Below are 25,614 nucleotides of genomic sequence, written 5' to 3'. Positions count from 1 at the left end.
AAACCCCACAATCCGGTAAAGGAAACTATTTGCAAAGCAAGTATTAATTTGAATTTTTCACAAAGAACATGATCTGTAAGACATGCAGCAGTGGTGAGGAACGTGTGTCCCTCCAGATGTTGTTGGACTGCAACTCCCATCAGCCTAGCCAGAGTAGTCAATGATGAGGGAAGATGTGTCCAACAAGATCTAGAGCAGGGTGGTCCAACTTTTCCTACCTTGAGGGCCTCATGAGGACTTTGACACCGAACCTGGGGGGCTGCACAGTGAATTTCATTTCCATATCATAAATTAAAGTGCTGACAATACATTTATTTCATTAAATATACACAATTAATATATTTAATTAACCATTAAGTGAGAGGAAAAAACAAATATGAGGTCCAAGAGCTGGCTTTGCTCTGCAGAGATCACAGGTAGCTCCTTCTCCGAACACAGCCCAAGCCTTCCCTGTTTCTCCCAGTCCCTCCTTCCTTCTCGGAAACACAGAAACAGAGTGAGTCAGAAGGGGTCTTCCAGGCCATCTAGTCTAACCCCTGGGTCTAGCTGGCTCCGCTCACGACACGCCCACCATGTGCACGCCCAGCCTATTCTTAAACACCTTCATGGATGGGGCCTCAACCACAGGCTGAGCCTCTTGTACTTCAGCCAATGAACTCTCCCCAGCAGGCCCCACCTGCTCCTGCTGACTCCTGAGCGCCTGCCTTTGCACTCATCCGCTGGAGTGGCACAGGGCATGCTAGGGCGAGCTCTCCCAAGGCTGCCAGCCCAACCTACTTTCTTCCTGAGCCTCAGGAAAAGAGTGGGATAGGACAGCAGTCTCGAGAGGGCATGCCACAAACATGCCTGTGCCATTGCTGGGATCTGGACTGGGGGGCTCTGAGCAGCAACTGGGATGCAGGACAAGGCCTTGGGGGCCAAATGCTGGACCGCCCTGATCTGGAGGGTCACACGTTCCCTGCCCCAGTAGACAACATGTTGAGCACAACCACATGCAACCTGGAAGGCATAACAAAGTTTGCCTCTGGCTGAGACCTAAGTCTGTGCATAGAGTAAATCTCCTTTATATGGCAGAAGAAGCCATGCCAACTTATTAATTATTCCATGCATGTACCCCGTAACATCTTTCAACTAAGTGTTATCATATTACATTCATTTTCATCTTTGGGAGCATGATTTGATTCTGTGTATCAGAACATATTTTCTTTATAGCTACTTCCCTCAGCTGAAATTACATTAGTTAGAACTACTGGAAAAAAGGGGGGATTTCAAAATTTCAGTCTTCAAGGGATGGATTCAGGAATGCAAGCTATTGTGAAATGTGTGTCAAAAGTTACATATTTAATTAGATTGTTTTCTTTCTTTCCTTCTTTTTAAGGTGGATAAAATACTTTTAAATGCTTAGATTTTACCTGAGGCACATTATAGTGATGTGATTTCTTGTAAAGAGACTTTACTAAGATGTGAAGCAATCTTTGTTTATTAGTATTGAAAATGTTTTCCACCGTGTTTTGCAAAGGAACCATACTACTTAGGAGAACAGGTGCAGGAAGAGATCAGAATGAGGCTTTTTTAGGACATGCAAAATGTATGAAATGGGTTATTATGCTCATATACTAAATTTGGGACAGAATGCCAAAATGAAGGTCAATCATTGTACCCTGTGATGGATTTTCATTACCATACCCAGTATAAAAATTTTTTGAAGTTGTTCAAAATAATCACAAACATGTTTTCTGTGTGTTTTAAAGAGGGGAAAACAATATTAACCCTTTTGCTGCTTTAGCTTATGGGCATCTGTGGTTTTTGTTTTGTTTCGGTTTTGTTTTACCTTCTCAAATGCAATTCATGTTCTTTACTGCTCCTGTTGCTGATCTGCTGCTCTTTGTTATTGATCTGACCCATGTTAGTGATGGATAGATGTATGACTGAGAGATGCCTTTAGCCTGAATTGTTTAGCAATGATGATAGCAATGATGATAAAATTAATGATGATGCCTGTTGCTTAACCCATGTGCTGATATATTCATCATACATGTCAGCTCATTTGGGAAGAGAAAGCAGGAAGGAAGAAGCGGTGGCAGCATACACTACGGAGGACTTGTTTGGTTCCACATCTGAAAGTGACACCTCAACTTTTCATGGCTTTGACGAAGATGATTCAGAAGAGCCTGTCTCAAACCAGAGCAGCAGTTCCCCTTCTGCAAAGAAAAAGGGCAGCCGCTAATTCCACACAAACTCTATGAGCAATGTCCTGCCCTTTTTGCTACTTGTACTCTTATTGTTGCTCTTGCATTTTTCTTTAGATTCATGTTCACCATTGGGTTCATACTGAAAGCACAACAGTCTAGAAAATTAGAAAACGTCTTTTGAAAAAAAAAATAAAGCCTATTTATTTTTATCATTTTTCCCCTCCTTTCTTTCTCTTTGCAAGCCAGAAATGTGGATGTCTTTAAAGCAAAAGTAAATAAATAGAAGAGAGCTAATTTTTTTCAACTTTTAATATATAGAAACAAAAATAATTAAGAAAGGGTTGGACACCAGGAACCCACCTCAAATAGTGTTTTTAAATATTTATTTATATATTCTATATATTAGAAAAAGACTTTTGAGATAATGGAAAAAATAATGACGTCTACTTGATAATCTAACTATACATAAAGAAAGCAAAACAGCTATGGTATGGATTTTTCCAGATGAAAAGGAAACACAGATCCTTGCCAGTGGGACTTTGCACTGTGAAAACTTTCCATTTACTTTAGTACACTGGATTTTGAGACTTATCCCTTTGTACTCTTGCTGTCTTCATCTTTAACCATTTAAAAAGGCAAAGAAAGTCAACAAAAAACCAAAAAGAGTATCTTGCCTCCTTCCTTTGGACACATTTGTACTTATTCAAGAATAGCTTATCTCTCCTACCTTGGCATCTTTTACCAGGCGCTGTTGTTTGCTTTGGTTCTTCACCTACTACATCGTGGAAAGGTATTTCCATGCACAGGGATGGAATTACAACCATCAAATCACAGATTCTGCAAAGATGAAACAAAGGATGTGAATATTGAAAGAAATGAAAAGGAAAAATACCTCATATTTTTTTTATTTTACTTTTTTGAAAAAATAAAATAAAAACAAACCCCCATTTAGTCTTATTTTTGATAGCGTCTCTTGAAATAAACCAAAGCAATATCATTAGTCTTCAAAGGGCAGCAGAGAAGACAGAAACTCTCCCTCTCTATCTCATTTGCTATTCCAGCAGCATGAAATTGAACAGCTGGATTTAAAAGGTATGTTCTAAATGAAGTATTCTTTATGAAATGTCCATGCTTTAAATTTATCCCAGTTTGTTTGCTTGTTAGTGAGTAGACAGATGGCCCTTGTTTGGATAATTGCATCTTGGCTTAATAAGGTCGGGTAACAAACTATGTTTCATGATATGCAAAGATCCAATTTGGACAATCATTGTTTGGTTGAATAAGCCAAGATATGAACAAGCTTCTTGCCTGTTCATGCAGCCCTCTTGCTCCTCCCTTCATTGCATGAAAAGCAAACCAGGAAGCAACTAATTAACCATAGCTTTCTTGTTTGATTGCTTGCACTATAATGGGAAGAGCAACAGAGCTGCATCATGTTCAGTCAAACATTTTGGCTTATTCAGCAAAGATATGATTGTCCAAACTGGGCCTATGCATAGATTAACCATGGTTTGTTACCTTAGTAGTGGTAATGATCCCAAATATAAAACAAAACAAAACAATTGCTTAACTTATTGTCTTATTTTGTGTGTGTGTGGGTATATGTGTGAGAGAGACAGAATATATAGAATAATATAGTTATAGTTATTAGTGATATTTCCTTGTCATCCTGTAAGTAAAAAGGGAGGGAGGAACCTGCCTTGACCATGATTGGCCCAGGCCAAATGGACAAATCATGGTTTGCGAACTTACTTAAAAAATGAGGTTTCATATCTTGAGTCACAGCCCATACTTAACCATGATTTAGGTATCCAAAAGTTATGGAAAATAAACCATGTCAATGTCCTTCATTTGTATGGGGGCAATAAAACTGGTCCTTGTGTGATGCTCATGATGTATATAACTCATATTGATTCTCCACATTCATAAATGTTTCCTGTTATGGTTCTGCCAGTCATGTTACATCTTGCTTTCCCATTATAAATCAATGATATTCTGATTTAACAATGCCATCCAATCCTTAATTGCTGCAAGTCACTATCAATGCATGCAGACTGTCATAGGTTGATCCCAAGCATCACCAGGTTCAGCTGGGAAAAATGCATTTCTCAAGCCATGGAAAATAGTTGCCAGTTAGTATTATCAGTACTGAGCTAGATGGACCAGTGTTCTGATCTTGTCAATAACAGCTTCTTAGGGTCTTGTGAGTTTTACTTGATGAAAGTATTTTGTCAGACAATATTTGCTGCCTGATCAGAACCAAGATTTCTGTCCATGTTGTAGCTACAGGCATATCAAGCATTCATTGTCAGTTCTACGAAGTGAGATTCTATTGCACTGGTGTTTCACCCTATACTAAGAAACTCTTTACGTTCATGCAGAACTAAATGGCCAGAAAAATGTTTCCACAAAAATCAAAACTACAAAGGAGTCTAAACCAAGGAATCATTACCCAAACCAATCTTTTATTGTTTCCATTGGAGGGGGGACATTTCCCTGGTGCATCTGTATTGTATTACATTGAACTGAGAAATCCAGACCTGACTACTAAAGAGATGGCATGGAAAGGTATAGTAGGGCAGCTCCCAGTTGGTGCCTCCAGATGTCTGGACTACAGTTCTTAGCTTTCCTTATGATTGACCTTGCCGAGTAGGGTTGACAGAAGTTGTAGTCCAAAACATCGGAAGGTTGGATAAGAGGAAGAAGGAATGGATTGTGTGTATATTCATTTATTTACACAATGTATACCCTGCCCTTTAGGGGAAAAAAACCCTGCCAAAGTGGCTTATACATATACAAAGTATGACAATCCCTGTCCTCAAGCTTGTTTTTGTTACATGCTGTCAAGTCATCTCTGCTTTATGGTGACCCTCTGAATGAACACCCTCCAAACTGTCCTATCCTTACAGCACTGATCAGCTCTTGTAAACTCAAGACTGTGGCTTCCTTTGTGGAATTGACCATCTCATATTTGGCCTTCTTCTTCTTCTGCCTTTGACTTTCCTTCGCATGATTGTCTTCTACAGTGAGTCTTGCCTTGTCATGATGTGCCTGAAGCACCACCGCTTCATTTTCATCTTTTTTTTCCTTCTGGGGAAAGTTCTGACTTGATTTGATCTAGAATCCATTTGTTTGTGTTTCTGTTGGTCTTGGGTATTTGCAGAACTCTCCTCCAGCACCGTGTTTTGAATGCATCCATTTTCTTCACTGTCCAACTTTCACAGAATTAAAGGCACGACGCACAAGGAACAAGAGAGGGGGATGGAGAGAGGATATGTTATTTGGATGTACTGACCAAATCCCACTCTTCTTTACATCAATGTACATGTCAAGTAAAAATAAGAGTAACTGGATTTCTGGTTTAACCCAGTAACATATCCAGCCAAGAGAGCTTTCAGTTAAGAGGTCAGAATCTCCTATTGAGGACCACTTCACCTTAGGATCTCAAGTACTACCTAGAAATATTAATCCAAATTGGACAGTGTGTTTTCACCCTTTGTAATCCTGATGTCCTCACCTTTAAGAATTCAAAAAAGCAAGGAATTCAGTGACCATAGAACCGAGTCATTTCCTTCCTTCTTCATTGTGTTTCCAAACAAGTACTCTTGACAGAGAGTCAGAAAGACCCACTCAATGTCTTATCCAAGTTAGCTTTGCAAAATGTATAAAATAGCCTGAAGAGTTAGTAGCCTTACAGGTGGGCTATCCAATTGCTTGCAATTGCTGCTGGGGAGATTTGGAGATAGAGACTTAGTGGATATAGTGTACTATGTGAAGAGAATTATTTCATTCGTTTATGAGTAAGCCACACTTTGTTTATTTTTATGCATATACTGAATTCTCAAGGAATGTTATTATATTTAAAGAGCTTCATGTAATCATTGCCTTTATGTGGAATGTACTAGAGTGACAAGGCAAAATATGAAGCAAGAGAACAGCATTTAGAAAAGCTTTCTTGTAAGCTGTTATAACCTCTGTTAGAATAAACTGGTGAAGAGCTGGACTGAACAAAATGTCATTAGTTAGAACCACAGTGATGCAGAACAATATAACAATTGCCCACGCAGAGCATGGTGCACGAGCAGTCTGTGTAACAGAAGGACAAACCAGCCAGTTAGTCCTCTTATTTCAAAGAATAACATGTAATTGATGCTTGTGAAGTCTTGCACTTAGCCAGTCCATTAGAGTTACTCTTCTACAGAAAACTTTATTTCCAAAGTGGTAGGACTAAAAGAGCAGTGACATATCTATAAACAGCAGTTTGGAAGGATGACCTAGGTCAACAGTAATAATGCAAATATAAGAAATGACACAAGAGATATAAATACTAATTCACCTCCCCTCTGATGATCATGTGCACACACACATTTTCTCTCTCAATGTGTGTGTGTGGGTGTGTGCACATTTCAAGCTACCTTATATGAAGTGATTATTATACAACTCCCCAGCTCTCAGCTCCTTTGTGGAAGCTCTTCTCTTAGCTTTCCCTTCGGTTACTCCATGGCTGCTCAGAAACACCAGATCCTGTACAGAGGTTCAAAGAGTAGCCAGGGCCAGCCCTTGCAGGATGAGGCAGCCATTTCACAGAGTGGATGTGGAGCTGCTGCTGAAGTCAGAATCAATTTCCAGCTTGGGCACCTTTTGTAGATGGAACGGAGGGGAAGGTGCTATCTTGTCCTTTGCCTTAGGCAACAGAATATCTTCAGCTGACCCTGGTAGTAGTGGGATATGGAAGTGGAGAATGTACTGCTTTGCAGCTCAGATCATAGCTTTGCACTTAGGGTATGAAAACACCATGTGATAAGTGAGCCAGAGTATCCCTTCTCTGTTTCCCATGCCACAAAATCCCATGGCTACAAGGAAACCATGGTGCAAGGCTGACACCTGTTCTTGGCTCTTGAGTTCACAAGTCTCCTGATAGACGCTGATTAAAGTCAAACGTTCCCTGTTCTCATCTCAGAACACCCATATGTACTGCGGCTGCTCTACAGGAGGTTGCCAAGACCAAGCCACAGTAAATCCCCTTCCTCCCCATTTTTCTTTGTACCAGTGCATCATTCCAGTGCAAGGGGCGAGCTGTCTTTTCACAAAGTAATGAGTTGTTGTCAGAGAACTACCTCCTGATACACCATGAAAGTTAATGGCAGATGGATAGTTATCTGAGTATCCTATTTTTCTCGTTATGTTTTCCTACTTGACTTCATAAAAGCTCATCCCTGAAATCTCCCCATTTGAATAAAGAGGATTTGTATGTTCTATGCAGGGTGGTTGTGTGGTTAACACTGCAGTGGAGTAGTGAGAACATGAGGTTGCTTTACCCTTAATCTTTCCCCCACACATTTATTGCTTATTGTGTGGAGTTGCTCATATTTGCCATTTCTCAGCCTGTGGTTGTAGTTCCATAGATATTGCAAGACATTCCTCCTAATGCCTGGAGCAGATCAGATAGCTGATAAGCACAGCCTGTGGAAGGGACACCATCTGTGATAAATTCTTTCCATGCCTGCTGTCATATTCTAAACTGGCAAATTCTTTTCATCAGCATGAAAGGCAGGGACAAAAACAAAATGTGCAGTCCAAAATTTGAATTAGCCCTAGGTATAGTTCTCTAGGAATTTTGCTCATTACTGTATTTGTGCTCTGGATGCTCTGCTCTTCAATGAATTAATGGTTACAGCAAATCTATATGATAAATGCTATTTTATCATATAGATAAATTGGCCACTTCTTGTCAGTGTTTATGAATTTATCAAAATCTTGTTTTAGATAGAGCCTTTCCTCCATTTAATGAGAGGATTTGTCTTTCAGTGCTCTCTTGCCATTGTATTAAAGAGCTATGCTTTAAAGGAAGAATGTATGGTAAAAAGTTTTCGGGAATTCTGGGCAGCAGATTGCACTTTGTTATAGCTTGTGATTTAATGTGGCAGAGGAGTGGTCACCAGAGGGAGAAGATTGTTTCCTGATCTTTTATCCAGGTGCCACTGACTTTGGGCATGAAACCTAGGATGGTTTCCTATCCTTATATCATTTATAACATTTACATGTAATATAGTGCATGACAGTTGGTGTAGAAACCCTAGAATCTCAGCTGTCATTCAAAAAACTTCTATCTGAAAAGATAGACACAGAGGCCTCAATCCAGCACAGACCGAGCCCATTAAATTCAATGCTAGATAGTGGGTAAAAATGGATCCATAGTCTGAGAAACTAAACTTCCCTGGATGATTATGTGTTGCTATCATAGTCCAGTGCCCTCCTTCCATAGGCATCATCATCATCATCATCACCCCCCCCCCCATTTTTGATTTAAATTTCCTTGAACTGATTATCTCGATCCATTTCAATTGGGTTTCAGGCCTGGCTTTGGAACTTAGACTGCCTTGGTCTCCATGTGGGATTACCTTTGTTGGGAAAGAGATAGGGAGAATGCGATCCTCCTGATCAGGGGTGGGCAATTAATTTTCCTATGGAGCCGCATGAGAAACTTTGACAGTTGTTAAGGGCCGGACCAATACACTTACAGCTCTGCTTAATATATATCTCTATAAAAACAGTAAATGAAACATTACAATGATACAATGAAAATGTGGAGCACAGAACAACACTATTTAATGAATATTCACAAAAACATTAACATTAACATTACATGAAAAGCAATAAATTCAATTCAATTTAGCAGATCCTTCAAAATAAAAGCAGTGCAGTTGTATTGCTTGAATCTATATTACAACAATATATATTTGCATTGACTTTTAATTTGCCAGTGACCTCATGCGGGCCAGTCAGGGTCAGCCATCGGGCCGGATGTGGCCCGTGGGCCATACAGTGCCCAGGTCTGCTCTTGATTCTCCCGGACCTCTCAGAAGCTTTCGATACCATTGACCATGGGATCCTTCTGGAGCAGTTAGCTGGATTGGGAGTAGGAGGTAGCACATTGAGCTGACTCTGTTCCTACCTGGCTGACTGCCTCCATATGGTGGTGCTGGAGGAATTATCACCCTGTGCCATCACTCATACAGCATGGAATAAATACCACAGGGTTTGAGTTTATCCCCCATTCTTTTTAACACCTACATGAAACTGCTGGAAGAGGTCATCAGGAGGTTTGGGCTGAAGTGTGACCAATATGCTGATGAGACTCAGCTCTACATCTCTTTCTCATCTGACCCAGGTGTGGCAGTCTCTACCCTTAATCGGTGCCTGGACTCAATAATGCATTGGATGAGGGCCAATAAACTCAAGCTCAATCCTGATATGATGGAAGTACCGTTGGCGAGCAAACCTCCATTTCCACTGGGAGACTGTAAACCCATCCTGGACAGGATGGCACTCCCTCTAAAAGACGTGGTTCTTAGTCTGGGGGTGCTCCTGGACCCTGAGCATTCCCTGGGTGCCCAAGTGGACTCGGTTGCTAGTAGCACCTTTTACCAGTTTGAACTGATTTACCAACCATGGTCCTACTTGGATGAGAGTCATCTTGTCACCGTCATTCATGCACTGGTAACCTCCAGATTGAGCTACTGCTATGTGCTATATTTGGGGCTTCCTTTGAAAAGGGTGTGGACTCTTCAAATGATCCAGAACAGGGCAGTGTGGTTGCTGACAAAAACTAGTTCTTATGAACATATTACACCCCTCCTTCATCAGCTGCACTGGCTACCTGTTCCAATTCAGGCTGAATTCAAGGTCTTGACTATGACATATAAAGCCCTAAATGGCTCGGGACCACATTATCTTAGGGACTGCTCATCATTTAAGGTCATCAGTGGAGGCCCTCCTATGAGTTCCACCCTTTAAGGAGTTTAAGGTGGAGGTTGCAAGGAGGAGGGCTTTTTCTGTGGTGGCACCCCAAGTATGGAATGCATTACCATCAGAGATTTGTCAGGCATCTACTCTGCTTAGTTTTAGGCACCTGACAAAAATGTTCCTTTTCTGGCACACTTATGGCACCGCTTAGATTATTTTTACATCAATTTGCACCAGTCTTAATCTAGTAACTTAAGTTTTATTGTCAACAATTATTTATATGTTATTTTATCTTGTGCATTTTAATTGCATTATTTTATTTATGTTTCCTCCTGGTAATTTAATTGTAATGGCCACCCAGAGAGTGTGATGCTAATGGGCAACCTTTAAGCAAATCTAATTCATAAGTGTCATGAAGCTGTAGCCAAGAGGGAGACACCAGCAGATTCAGGGTTACCCTGAAAATTATTAGTTAAAACACACGCACGCACGCACACACACGGGGGGGGGGGGAGGATTGTTATGACCCAAGTACACACTCCTCTCTCTTGCATCCTGTATGTTATTTACATGGGAGCCCCTGTCAACACTTTCCCGTAGGCCTGAACAGGAGAGGAAATGCAGTGTCAGGTCCAAGAGATAGAAATACTTCTAGTGCATTTGTCATTTGCTTTACACTGTGAACAGTTGTCTAGGCACTTGGGTAAGATGGACTCTGAGTGATACTGCAACAGGTACTTCCAACAGCACCAGTTAAGATTTGTTTATTAAAGAGGCACAGACATGAGAAGTTGCTTTTAAAAAAACCCCTCAGGGCCAGCCCAAGAAGTTTTGTTGCCTAAGGCAAAGGACAAGATGGCACTTTTCCCAGTTAACAAAAATCCTAAAATGTTTGCTATTCAAATAGCAGTGTTTCTTACAGCCAAAATCTGGTTCTGTACACTGAAGGGCAGGCAGTTTCCTGCTGAGCCATCAAACAGGGAGGATGGAGGATCATGCTGTTTTCTACTGGCTGAACCTCCTGGGTTGAAGAGGAGGTGTAAAATGAAGGATATTTTCCCTGTCCTTCCAGATACTTTTTAAGGAGAGATGCAAAACATTTCATCTATGTGAGGGCTGTTGTTGTAACATGGCTTTTTGTATTATTTGAACTCAGCTGCCCTAACATGGCATGGCTTATTAACCACAAAGAACCCATGAAAAGAATGCATGGTTTGTTGTTGGATTGTGAGCTGTGGGTTGTCCACCATGGTTTGTTATCTTGGTTGGGTTCAAACAACATGATAATCCACATTTTAACAACACTGCATGGTTCAATGAAAACCCTTCCATACCATGTGTGTGTGTCTGTGAGGGGGTGTTACTGTGTTGTCTGAACACAGTCAATACAAACATCCATTCTTTTCTTGGCTTTAGGATTTAATGTGCCACTTCTAGAAATTCTGAAGAGAAAGAGTGATGTGTGTGCTTGCACGGGATGGTGGTGGGATACTTTTGGGAAAGGTTGTCACTGTAACTGTTATTAGCAGCTCATCGGCTGAGGCATTGGTGTGTTGACTTATTCCTGTATCAGATGGTTTAGGCAAAGAATAAACTGCAAGTTTTTCATTTGGTTCCAGCATTCAGTCAGACAGCTATTGTTGCCATATATGGCTTGGAGTTCTTAGATTTGTTGTCACACAGTCTTGCTTAGCTGGAAACTATCTTATCCTGAACTAGAGCCTCACTGTTCTTTGTTGTATCGAAGGTACAGTCCTGGCTTTCATCTGCGCTTCTAGTAGGATGACTTGATGCAATAGAGTGCAGGACTCTTGTACCATTTTAAGTGGCTGGGCAGAAGCTGAAATTTCAGCAAGAAGAGTTCTCATCCCAGCAGCACTGTGATGTATCAAGATGTGCTTTGTGGAAATTTGCGCTTTGAAGAAGCTGTCTAAGGTATAGGAGTTTTGTCAGCCCAGGTTGTGCACTGAATTCAGGAGAACATACACTGAACATGCAGAAGGGGGAGGTGACTGAGGTTTGCAGGTCTCATCCTCAACCGAAGTGCATTCACTTTGCTGTCTGCATGGACCTTACATGTATTAGCACATGGGCATAAGGTCAGTCCAAAGTGGATACTGTGTAGGGTTGGGCTGCTACAATCTATTTCCTTCCTCTGCATGCCCATTGTACTCACTTCAAACATTGAAAACTGTCTTTTGTAAAATAAGTTGCTGCTATTGAAATCATACGCTGTTTGGCATCTCATAACTCACGGTTTGTTGTACATTTGAAAGAAACAGCAGTTAGAGGTGAAAAGCAAAGGACAATGGTGTGCAGTTGCTCGTTTATAAGAAGGGATGCATCTTGCTGGAAAGATACATCAATCTCCTTTGGAAGTCCTGCCCCTTAATGTTAGGTGTGTGCTTATTTGGTGATGGCGGACACGCATTGGGCATAGATTGACGCACCTTGACTACCCTAGAGTTCTAAGATGGAACAATTGCAAAGCAAGTGCTAGATAAACACTTGGTGAACTTTAGCTCATCCTAAGCATGGACAACGGGACTTTCTGTTCAGCTGATGAAAAGCCATTCTTTCTCACACATATCTTGCTGCTTTGGTGAAAATAATACTGCTTATTGTTATTTGAGGGTTGCTTTTTTAGTTTCCTCTTTCTTTACCTTTCCTTCTGCAGATAATGTTCCTGCACTCACTTGGATTCTGAATCCTTCAAGAAAACTGTTGAAGAAGTCAACTAAGCGTAGCCAGGATGCGCTGATCCTCCTCTCATTGCGTGATCCTTTTACGCCTGTGTCTCATCCCACACAGGAGCCTGGACTGTGGAATGCCTGCTGGCACTTGCTCAGAGAAGTCTTGGGGTTTCCCTAAGCTTGTGCAATACAAAGAAAACCTTTACCCCTCCCCCCTTTTTTAAAGAAATAACTTTTCTTTAAAGTATTTTGTGTGTGTGTGTGTGTGTGTGTGTGTGTGTGTGTGTAAAAGCCCAGGTCAAACTGGAAGTGGTTGACAGTAGAAATGACTGAAAGCAACAAACAAACAACAAAAAAGGAAAACTTAAAAAACATAACAAGTTATTTTATTTATTTCAATATTTAAGAGAGAAAAGTAGTGCTGATGTTGCACAATATTTTTGTTTAAAATGCATTTTACTTCAAAAATCTAAAAGACGTTTTTGTGAAGGGGGACTTTTTCAAAAGCACTTACTGTAACATAAAGACTTCCTATTTACTTTCAGGAGAAACCTTTTTTAAGTTATGAAAATAAAGACAAAATTCTGCTCTCTCTTGAAAGATGCCATTTGTACACTTGCTGGTTGTTGTTTTTTTTCCAAAGTGGATGTGGTAAGTTAAAAGTTGTTCTAGCTTATTTTCCTGAATGTCTGCTAATGTTTTCCACTTGGATGTATTATATTAGGCAAAGAAACCCTGAACAAAATATTTTGATAAATAGTTGTAAGAAGGACTACAAGTACAGTCTTCCCTGGACCATTAGACTAACAGAAGGTTTAGGCATTACCAACATACCAATGCCGCTGAATTGAGGTGTTTTTAAAAGGAAGAAATATTCTGGTGTCTGCAAAGTTGTATTTTTAAGTAGATAATTCATGGTGATGCTAAGAGCTGCTTGCCAAAAGAATTAAAAAAAAAAGTGTAAGAAACCCAGAACGAGTATTTGAGACAATACATGGGGATAACCATGAATCTCTAAACCGTGCTAAAAAGTATTTAAAAGAATGTTTAGCAACAGATGGGAACGTTACAAATATTGGCAACTTCTTTTTCCAGAAGTAATAGAGTTATACAGTGAGATCTAGCTAAGGTCATCGTTATTTTCTCTACTGTAATTTCTTAGGACCAATGTGTGACGAACTGACAATTGGTGCTTACATGATGACTTTCAGAAAGTCATTCTGTGAGAGCTTACCTAAGGTAGGGTTTTGCTGGGAAGATTGGATGAGCAATACTCCTGATTCCAATGGATACACAATTGTTTCTGGGAAAAGTTGCTTAACTATCCTGTTCTGATCCAAATTTCTATGTACATATGCTCACCATATGATGTTAAAAGTCCTCTGTATGAGTAGATGGCAATGCCTTGGAAGAATACCCTGCAATGAGATTGCACGCTTGCTCATTGGGAAGAGGGTCTTACAGTGGGACTTACTCCATGGCAAGTGTGCTTAGGAATGCCTAGTCTGAGAAGTGATTTGGGTTTGAGTAATGCTGATTCAAGACAATGCAGGATCATTTAAACGTAAAATTCTCATGCAATTCTGGGAGCAATCCTCTCAGCTTTGTTGCTGCACAGTCACCATACATTTCCACTGGGCTTGCTTCAAGGGAAGTGAAGCCACAGCGAAATACATTAAAGCAGCACAGCAGTGGCGCTGCAAATGATGCGCACCCAGTTGCTCTCTCAGGGATGCTGCGTAGTAGGGCAGTGTTGAATCTAGCTCAGAAAAAGCATCACTAATCTGCCTCCTGGGTCCAGTCAGATCTGAACAGCTACAGCCCCCTAAAATCAATGCAGGACACTTACTGGAGTCAGTGGGAGAAGACTTAGATCTGTAGAAAGTTCAATTAATTAATTTCGCTTGGAAATTTCCAGACTATAATTTTGCTGCCAGTTTTTTTAAAGTTCCTGTTAGATACAAAATGCATATCCATATTGAAAAACTGCATACTGTATTAATTTGTATTTTGTGTTCATATAAAATTTACTTCCAAGGCACCTCCTATATACTTCTCTGTAAATATTTAGTTACCCAAGTTTTTTAAAAGGAAAAATTGTGAACCTGCAGTTGCTGTACATAGTTTTGAAAGGTCCTTGTTGTTTACAATGCTGTCCTCCATGCTGAAAATAAAACTTCCTTCTCTACTTATTTTGTTTTCTTTTCCCATCTGATAAAATATTATTTGTTTGTTTAAAGAAGTTGTCTTAATAGAATACAAAAAATTGACATACCACTTTTTGTTTTCCATTTTCCCGGTGACTTTCAAAAAGGGATAAAGCAAGTGCTTACCTAGCAGAGCATCAGTCAGCCACTACGGCAAGGGCAGGTGAGAACAGGACATAAAGTTGCCTTATACCTACTCAGACCTTTGTCTGCGTAGCACCCAAGGGTCCAGCCCCGGAGTGGAGGGACCTGCACTCCTCCAGATGGTCTTCATTTTATTTTGACTTTGAATAATTGGTAGAAACATTATAAATGGATAGTTATGAATAAAGCGGCAACTGGATTAATAGCTCATATAATAAAATGGAAAGCCAGACAGAACCTGTGCAGCTGTGCCATGAGACACTCGTGGATCGTAATGTATATTAATCATGGCCATGAGTTAATGTACACTAAGGGAGCAAATCTAGGGTTCCTTGGTGAGTGTCTTGCCTGAATAACCCCTTTGAGGTTGGAGACAGCACTCCAGAATCAGAAGAGGGCTCAGAAATTTGATCCCAGGTCCTACCTTCTTTCAACCTGTGTGGAGAGAACCATGCTGGGTGCCTCTTCAAGGTGGGAAAGGCAACCTCAGAGGAGGAAAAGGGCTGGAGGGTAGCTGTCTGGAAAGGCCAGGCTGCGAGATATCTTGAGCCTCCTCCCACCCCCTTGCCTTCTCCTTTCTGGAAAAGCCCAGCTAGCAAAAATCACCAAATATGGAATATGGGGAGAGGGATCTTGCCTCCTCAGTTCTTCCTGTTCCAGTGGCAGCCAGGCAATGCATAGAAATCTTGGATGTCTCCATGTTCGGGGACCTCTGAACAGCAAGGGTGCCATGGCTAGGATTGCCCCTTTAATCCCCTTTCAGATCAGTGGGTTTTAATTTAGCTATGTGTGTACTAAGTTTAAATCTGTTGCTACACTACAGAGCCTCATGTGTATGGGAACTTCCCATTCTGATCTGCAAGAGAATAATGTTTAAGAGGGACTACTCAGATTATTCCCCCATTATGTAAAAACAGTCCTTATGTAACAGGGTAGATTAACTGCTACATATAAATCACATGTCAGTATTTTAAAATCTAGAGTCTAAATACATGGTCCGAAAACAAAATGGGAAGCATTTGTATTTTAATTGGCAGTAGAGAAAATCAGATCTTCAAAAGTACTCATGTTGAATTTGTTCGCACGCCTTACATGTGTTCGCATAATGATGCTATCTGTATGTTTCCATATGCACACTGTGATTTTCTCTTATCTCCCTAGATGTCTCTTAAAATGTATTCCAAGAGCTCAGTGCATGTGCCATACAGTTGGCTCAGGAGTGGCACAAGAGAACTCTTGCACCTGTGCTGGAAGCTGGTCGTGAAGTCTGTAGCTATTGCTACTTTGCTATTTCACTATGAGTAGAGGGAGTGCTCTCATGACAGCACCGCTACACAAGTGGATTCTTTAATGAACAAGAGTGACACGGCTGTCCATCCTCTGTGTCCTTACCTGAAAGAGTCCAGTTTTGCATGCCAGTTCAGCTTTGTGCCAGCAAAGAGCTCTAGCAAGAGCATTTCCCCAGATTTAAGAGGCAAGGAAGATGGAGCTAGTAAGCTCCTTTTATTGCCCTTATACAAAAATTTCAGGTGCTTCCAAATGCAGAACAGCATTCTGCAGCTATTCTCTCTTCTTTCCCTTAACAGTTGTTTTCTTTGGGTGAGAAAAAAATGGGAAAAGTGATGGGTAAACATGGGAGGGCTACAAATAGAAGAGGGCAATGTCTGGATCTCTTGTAAAATTCCAGGAATGAGGCACGGTGATTGCACAGAAAAAACCTAGATTGGAAGCATCTTGGCTTGGTTATCATTGCATTATTACTGACCAGCCTCTTTTTTTAAAACTGGCTTTGCTTATATGTTTCTAAATAGGTAGAGATGTCTCTGTCTTTTAGCTTGATGCCAGGAAAACCCTGCTACATTTCTGTGCTTCATGTTGCTATTTAAGGTGAAGGTTCGACAAATTCAACAAATTATCTTGGGCAGGGAAAATAAATAATGAGGTCAGGGCTCCAGGAGAAAATGAAATGCAGTAAGTATACTAACAAATTATTGGCTATTCACAAAAAAAGGTCATTGCTAAGAGCACAAATGTTCCAGCATTCAGTAAGTTAATGAACACATGTAATGAATGTAAGTACATTTATTCAGCTTACCAAATGCCAGGATCTTTGTGTTGTCTGCAGTGACTGTTTTGTGAATGGTTGCTGTTAATAATAACATCATCACTGTCTGTACTTCCTGCATTTAATTTCCCTCAGAACACACTGTTTACCCTCCACAATCCTGTGCACGTACACCTGTAGGTCACAATCACACCTAATGAATCTGATGATTCATAACTAGTTCACAATGAGTAGCTCACAAAAGCATTTGACATAATACACATGCTAGGGACAACAAGGCCCTTGGCTGTTTTTGCTATACGGCTACCACTCTGAAAATTATTCTCAAAAATGTGAATTTGATTACAGGCCACAGGAAAGAAGAATCATTTTCAGTTATACCAAGTTAGAGAAAGGTTTACTTTCCCTGCTTCTTCTTTTTAATGAAAAGCTTCTACATCTCAGGACAGGAGCACCCTTAATACCACTGTTCTGAATAGCATTAGAAATACTTGACTGGGTTCCAGTTTAAAGGTCTGCATGAATACTGAATGACATACAGATGAGGTCCAGCTAAAAACTGCTACAGAAACAAAGATTTATTGTAAGTACTGAAAGATGAATGGCAGATTGAAACAACCTCATTGCCACTACCTGCCTTAGAAGATGTGAAACTCTGAAAATTATTCAAAGGTGTTGATCCTTTCTGAACACCTTGTTCAGTAGTTCTGTTAACAGGAGGAGGTCATATCTCCCTCCACTGCAGAATTTTGGGATTTAGTCACAGAAATGTTTTGACATTTCATTGTAATGTTGCTTATTTTGGTTCCAGTTCAAACCATGCTTTTATCCATGTTTTTAGTGAGCCTTTAAAGTATAGTCAGCTTATGTGAAATGTCTCTATTTTAACCTTGTCTTTAGCAGTAACAGAAGAGATTAATTGCACTGTACTTGAATCAGCACATCTTCCCAGTGCCCTGTTTGTAGATATGTATCTTGCAGAAATGGATGAAAGTTTGTTTTAAGAGAGCATGCCACCAGGACTATGCCAAATGTTGCAGGACATGTAGTAACCTGAGAACTTCTTTCATCAGGTATAATATGGTATATTTATACATTATTCATTTCTCAGTAGTAGCAAGTACAGCATCCAAACCAAAGTCTATTACGGATGCCCACAATTATTGCAAGTTCCTGTGAGGGAGATCTCTTGCATCACTAGCTAACTATGCTAGCATGCCTCTTAACTAGGGCTGTTGGGACACAATCCTACGCATGCTAGAAAGAAAAGGTCACACGACTCCCAGAATGCTCCAGCAAGCATGGTGGGCTGATGTATGCTGAGAGTTGTCATATTTTTCTGGCTAAACATGTATCGGATTGTCCCTTTGTTGGTTGATTAGTAGGATAAATTGATGTAAACTTTTGGTTGATTAAAAAGCTGTCTTTCATTCATTAATTGGGAAGCAGATGATGATAATATTATTTGTAAGGAACAATGGGTGCCATTTTGGAAGAAACATCCCACTTTTTCTCTCCCACAGGAGATTGTAATTTTCAAGATGGTGCCTGCAATAACACCAGTGTACATCTATTTTTTTTCTTTTTTGGTCAGAACTAATTGTCTTTATTCATATTCATATTTCTGTTGATGGGAAGAGCAATCCTAGGTTAGGGGGAGAATTAAGAGGGGATGTATCCCAAACCCAGGGCAGAAAGTGGAGCCTTACAATTTTTTAAAACTTCTTTAAAACCAGACATTTTTCTCCCAATGTTATCAGTGGGAAGGGAATTAGCTATGCCAGCCTCAGGTATAGGCACAGCTTCAGACTGGCATAGTTAAGGGCTCACTTTAAGGACATTTAGAATTATTTTATTTCCAGTGAAAGCAACTGAATTTGCACTGGTTAGCTAGATAAAGCAAAGACTTCAATCGAATTCACACAGCTGACAAAGGGACATATTGTGCATGCCCCGTTTCAGTGTAGGTACATTCGCCAGCACCCAAACGCACAATGCTTGCCATGGTGCTATCTAAAGGAGAGGTCTGTCCACTCCAGTCCCCTGAATAGTTGCTGCCCCACAGTGGGAACAGGAAGGCAGGTTGGAGCTCTGTCCCACAGCCTACTAATTTCTCAGACAGGTTCGAAACAGCATGGGCCACAAAGCAGTTCCCTGTTAGTTCTGCCCCTAGTGGCTGAATATATTACTGCTAGCTTCTATTCCATAGCATCTTTAAATTAATTAAAATTAATTAGTGCATTAAAATACATGCTGAATAGCTACGAAGTGCACAGCCTCTGTATGTCAGACGTCACAATTTGGGTGCTATGCTGCAGGTGGACATGTAGACAGATGGACAGACAGTCACAGAAATATGCTGCAGGAATCGTCTGCCTTGGTGCAGATAACATCAGTTACATGCGAGTTGTGCATTTTTGGATGGATATAGTAATATTTGGAAAAAGGCAACCTCAGAAATCTTCCAAAAGATTCCACCTCCGCACTTCTACCTCTTGGAAGCTCTCTGCAGGGTAAAGTTGAGGGAAGCTTGCCTGAGAAACTTGCACGTTCAATATTGCCAGGACTGACGAGTGAACACAAACTGCCCCAGTCTTTGCCATTTGCTAAATATGAAAAGAGAACGTTAAGATCAAAGGTATAAGTAAGCATAAATCATTTGAAATCCACACACACACATGCCCACATAGGAAATATTGCAAAAACAATTAGGCATTTAATCAAGTGACAGAGATAATTCATACTATTTTATATAGTACTGATATTGCATTTATTTTGCGGATGAAATAAAATGTGATTTGCAGTGCTTCTTTCCTTGTTATCCCTTCCCTCTTCAAATTTGCATCAATATTTAAATCAATGTTAGCTTTTTCTGGTGGAAGAAGATGATTATACCATTTTCCAAATGTTTCTTGTAAAAGGGAACTGGCGAGTGTTCATGGTATGATAAAAAAAATCTGCAGAGTCAGTGTTCACTGTGAAACAAGATGCTTTTTAGTATCCTTGAAAAGACAAAGGATTAAGTGTTTGGGTGATCTTTCGGTTTCAGAAGGTCGTTGGGCTAGTTCCAGGTGAGAGTCAAATGATAGAGGATGCATTTGGAATGTTCTCTTTCATTCATCAGCAAGAGATGACATTGCAGTACATTGGCATAGATTCGTTCTTTGTAAGTATTACCTGTCTGTATCCTGGGCAGCACTACAAATCATGCCGTTGCCATGCTGTTTGTTCTAACACAGAAATGATGACAGAGAGAAGTTTTATTGTATTGGATAATAGCTTTATAAAGAAGTTTAAAGGTACACGTGTGCTTATGGAGAATGTTTGTTAAGCTTTCTTTTTTAACCTTCAGTCTGCTACCCTGTATTTTTAGCATCCATGACCATATAGTTTTTGCTTGGCTGCACATTTTGAAAGGACTAGTGAGCTTGCCAGATGACTGAAAGCTCTGTGGTGTGTGAACTGGCCTGTCTGGAAAGTCTATGCCACATCGCAAAAAATGTCTGAACTGTACGGAAGTTTAATTCCATGACAAAGCTTGCTGGGGGTGCCATGGACATGAAGAAGGGGTACAGGTGGAGAACCCATAGCTTTTCGATTGAGGGCTTTCCTTCTCCTTGATCAGACCATAGCAGGGCTCAGTAGTCAAAATATGAAAAAGCCCTTGCACAGAAATACATTGACTACTGAAAAGGCTTCCTATAATGTATTTGTTTTATTTATTTGTTACATTTTGTCCTGCCCAATAGCTGATGCATCATCAATGGATTTTTTTTATACTTTTCACTGGCAGTATTCGAAAGTTGAAGAGTTGCTATGTACCAAGAGCTTAAATTCTGGTTGTTTAGTTCAGTCATCCTGCCATAAAATCCCCTTGGGTCCCAGCTCTGTACAACGCTTGAAGGCAGGTTTCATCCCTGTTGGGATTGTTAAACACTTCCACTGCCTTTGGCAATTAGCAATTTATTACCCATAGTGCTTTGCTCATTGTGGTATCCATCTGTGTGTGTGTGTGTTTTTGGGAGATCGCAGTGACCTAATTCCTCCCCGCTGCCCCTGGAATTGTATGGTGTTGGGTGCCTTATTCAGTACATTAACAAGCTGATGCATCTGTGCAAGGTTATTCAAATGCCTCCCCCAGCAGTTTTCATAGAGAAGGAATAAGCATTTTGTCTAGTAACTACTAATGTCAAAAATGACCTGCCTGGTAAAAGGCGAGGCAGAGTTTTAGCTACTTAGTTTGACAAGGAGAATTGTAAGCAAGGTGCGTTTTCTGTGGATCTCAGGTAAAGCCTTCTATATATGCTTGGATCCAGCCGCCAGCCCTCCATCTTTAACGGAATGGTCAACTGCTCTGGTTTATATTAATAAAAACTGTTCCTTGTCAGGAGATCAGATACTGGAAGCTGAGGCAATCCCGCTTGGCTGCTGACATGTTGCCATATAGATTTGGATGGATTTTCAGGAAGGAGAGATGCAAGTTTCTTTGCGTGTGTACATGCACCTGTCCTTTAAATTTTGGCTAGTTGTTTTGTTCCTTGCTTGCTTTCCTTTGTGGTGTCTTCCTGTCTGTAAGGGCTCCTAGCTGTAGATGCAGAAATAGGCTTTTCCCTCTTCTGACCTTTTTCCAGTGCTGCCTACCTACATCATATCAAAGACATAAGCACTTGATTTGCTGAGCCGACAACTTTTCTTGCTGATTCACCTGTTTTCCCCTACCCTCAGTAAGCTTTTTACGGAAGGGGTCATCCTTTTGTCCACATTGTTTTTCATGTCATTCCACATGCCTACTTGAAGATAGTTACATTTTTCTGCAAAAATATAGACCGCTCCCTCCAGTTGCAAACTCAGGTGGTGAATAGCAGCAGAACTGGAGCCAAACTATGGCTACTGAGAAACAAAGGGAGGTGTCGGTATACTTAGAGAAGCTGAGAGATTTGCAGAAGTGCAGTGGGTGGGTGTGGGTGTACAGAGGCAAGCTGATGAGAACGGAATGCGCTTGATAGCCATGGGATGCTGAATGTCAGGGTAGCATCCAACTGTTATTCTGTTAATGCAAAGGGCTTTGGAGTAATGGAAGCTAGACTCCAAATGATGTGTAAGAAGAGAGTCCATTTATAGTTACATTTGCACAAGCACGGCTACCTAAGTGGCTTCAGTTGGAGAAAAATAGCAGAAAGGGGGGAATTGAATGGGGGATCCTGGGGGAGGGCATGACTGGTTGCTTGTGACCCTGAGCAAGGGCACCTTTCTGCTAAAAGGTGAGGCATTTAGAGGCAGGCCCCAGTTGCAATGTGAAAATCACCCACCGACACACACAATATGGATTGTACCCTTCACTGCCTTGTACCTCATGGGGCCTTTTGCACTTCTGTTTAGACACAATGCGTAGCCATTTTGACAAAGGAAATCAGCCTCTGTAAGTAGAGATAATTCTTATCCTTATTGTCATGGTAAATGAACATATTTTGAAGGCAACAAGAATGGCATTCATGTAAAAGCTGGTGAGGGGCCTGAACATTGGGCTTTTCTCACTTGCAGATGAAATATCTTGATGCACATCACAGAACTGATAATAGAAGAACTTGTAGTACAGCTGGTACATTCTTTGCTTCCTAGAGAGCAAAACAATTTGCCAACCCTACTTCTATCTATGAGGCCACCAGATTCAAAACCTTACATGTAACAAAAGCCTATATTTAGAGTATTTTGCAATACTGTGAGGCCATGAGTCAGTTTCCTCCCATTAACAGAATTTTGGTGCTATCAGAACTGATGGCAGCCATGTGACGACCTAACCTGGCTTTCTCTGCAGGCCAAAGAAATGACATTTTCTAGGCACATGGCCAGACTGGGTTTCCCTGATACTGCAGCATCGCTTGATAGCGACTGTTGTTAAGGGAGCTGTAAGTTAGCTCTCTGTGTGAGCCTTCTTTATTCTTGTCTAGGTGACTCAGCATAGAGTCCAGGGGTTCTGTTAACTCTTGACCCATGATATGGTGTTGCTTCCTGTTTCCTGCTTGACTTTCAGTTCAGTAGCCCACTGTGGCTGCTGGGCTCTTCTGAATTACTCTATGGCTCTATGTAAACACTGGAAGACTGAACCGAATTATAACTCCTTCATTCATGACTCCATCCTAGCAGTGCTAGCAGTGCTAGTTCAGCAAAGTGCATTTAGATATTTATTCTTGATTAGTCCACTGTCTGAGCCCATCATTCTGTAAAGCAACAATTTTAAAGTATAAACTAGAATTAAACTCTGAAAGGTCAGATAAAACCATGGCTAATCACTCCCCCTTGCCACTATAAGTCAAACCAAATATTCACATTAAATCAGAATACAAGTAGACTTTATTCAGCAGATGCTTTGTTGCTCAGGGTTGGTCTTTTCCATAAGGAATTGACATATATATGGTATATTTAAGGCATTATCAGAGAGATATTGATGGGAAATATGGGGATAAAGTGCCACAGTCTATGGGAAATGACTGTAGTGCATTATATAAGAACTTGGTTTGTAAATTTCATGGTAAACATGCATGTGATTTGATGCATAAGAAACACAATCCTAATGCTTCTCTTGATTTTAAACAAATAAGCTTGAATTTAGATGCTAACACGCCTTTGAAAAGTTTGTTCTTTTTCTCCTTCAGATATGTAATATCCTTTCCCCACATCATAGTGAGCTGCAGAATGGACAAATTTAAATGCTACTCCATGGGATAGGTACTGTATATTACAAAGGCTGGTTGTGAGCAGTCCTCACAGGATCAAGCTGGTGGTGAGTGCTGGCAGGAACAGGTCCAGCGGTTGTCTGTTGGTCTTCATAATATAATTGGTAGGATCTAGCACTACTATAACTCTGTGCTTTATCAGTTAGTTAATCTGTCTAATAGTTTTATTGGCTAATTAATCTGTCTAACAGGATGGAGTTATCCTATTGTAAAGAAATTAGCGGCTTGAATCCCAAGTTCCTGTGAGTGGAGATTTGCTCACAATATACTTCCACCTGCAGAAGTGGGGGAGCATCTCCCCTTTCTCTTGCTGCCCCTTGCACCTCCATAATCTGCTGCAGCAGACTGGGTGTCCCTCTGGAATGGTGTATGGAGTGGCGCATTGGATGGGCTCTTCTGGAAGAATGGCAAGGAGATTGTTAAGGCTCAACAGGTGAACTTGTCCAGTGTCCGTAAGCCAGGATAGTTTCTTGGAGCTATGCACATGCTAAGGTCTCATGGCCTTCACCTTATAAGGAAAAGCACCCAAGATAATTGTCTTGAAGCTGCCTCCTGATATTATTATGTAGATAAGCCCTGCTTTTGCTGTAAGAACAAACCTTTTTCCTTTACTGCAGCAGTTTTACCACCCCGTCCCCCCACCCCATTATTTTCCAAGGAAAGAAGCCTCTGTGTGTGCTATCAGTCTCTGAAACTTTATAAAATCAATGGCAAGAAGTGCTTGTCCTTTGCTCTTGGCTTGGGGAGAGGAAGTGACACATCACCTGGCCAGGCAACTCTGGAGGTTCATGAAGCATCCCCTGACCTATTCAAGGAACCAATAGATAAGGATATTGTAAACTTCATTTTGCTTGTTTCTATTCTGTATCCACAATTCATTGTTTATAAACTTCACATCAGGTTGGACACAGGTGGTTTTGTTTTTTCCCAAGTATCCTCCAATTGAAAGTGAGACACCTTAGTTGGAGTAGGCCCTTGGGCTTAAAACAGGTGGCATAGAAGGCTGTAGGGACAAGTGAATTGGTAAAAATCAACCCCCCCCCCACACACACCTCATCTGCCTTATTAGAAACACACAGACACATACACACACCCATTTCATAGTAACTGATTTTTTAACATCCTATAATTTTCTTACTCTAAAAACAAGTTCTCATTCTGTAAGTAGAAGTTGTCGTATGCAAACTAAAAAGCCCATTTCTGCAAAATTCTTAAATGGGTGAATTTAAGTTCCAGGTAGGACAGTGCGTCCTTTCACCCCACCTTGGCTCTGGCTCTGTCTAAGGCCATGAGTTCAAAACAAGAGCTGTTGTTTCAGGAACCAGGGAATTCAACTGAATCAAGTGCGAGATCTGACGTGGCTGTGTAGAGTCAACTGGCAAATACAAAAGGCATGTTGATATGGCATGCACTAAGATTTTACTTGTGGTAGCATATGTCTACCATAGAGAGGTTGGCTGGCTATTATACTGATAATTAAAATAGCATTAGAACCATAAATGGATAACGTAGCATGCTCACTGCAAACCTGTGCTGGGGCTTGCCACAGCAGAGGAATACCTGTGTTCTTAAAGCTAGAAGATGGTGCTGGCAACAGTGAATAATGAGCACAAAGGTTTGACAGGGCTGAGAAAGGTGATTTGGTCAGATGATCTCAGGGAAGCAGAAAATTAATTAATTAATTAATAGATCATGCCTATAGCACTGTTAAAGCTCTGTGGGTGGTGTACATTTCATTAAAACCAACAATAATGTAAATGGCTCTATAAAATAATACAATAGTACAATATGGACAGAGAAGGGCAGCTTAAAGCATCAATTTAAAATTTCATA

At 40.7% G+C, this 25,614-nt stretch overlaps 1 protein-coding gene across 6 annotated transcripts in view; it reads left to right on the top strand.

The window, feature by feature from the left end:
- Positions 1-25,614, top strand: part of DPF3 (double PHD fingers 3) — a 216,858-nt gene that overhangs the window by 179,753 nt on the left and 11,491 nt on the right. For 2 of the 6 annotated variants that reach the window (XM_044437156.1, XM_044437155.1), the window contains one exon: positions 2,043-3,074. The exons of 3 other annotated variants lie outside the window; for them this stretch is intronic. In XM_044437156.1, the coding sequence (XP_044293091.1) occupies positions 2,043-2,227 (185 nt within the window). In that variant the 3' untranslated portion in view covers positions 2,228-3,074. Of the gene's footprint in view, positions 1-2,042; positions 3,075-12,615; positions 14,820-25,614 lie in introns of those variants that run through there. One more of the 6 variants, XM_044437154.1, reaches the window with a different exon arrangement.

The sequence above is a fragment of the Varanus komodoensis genome, unplaced genomic scaffold (genome assembly GCF_004798865.1).
Source record: "Varanus komodoensis strain SLA01 unplaced genomic scaffold, ASM479886v1 scaffold3, whole genome shotgun sequence".
NCBI classification, from domain to species: Eukaryota; Metazoa; Chordata; class Lepidosauria; order Squamata; family Varanidae; genus Varanus; species Varanus komodoensis.
This window is presented reverse-complemented; position numbering and strand designations above follow the sequence as displayed.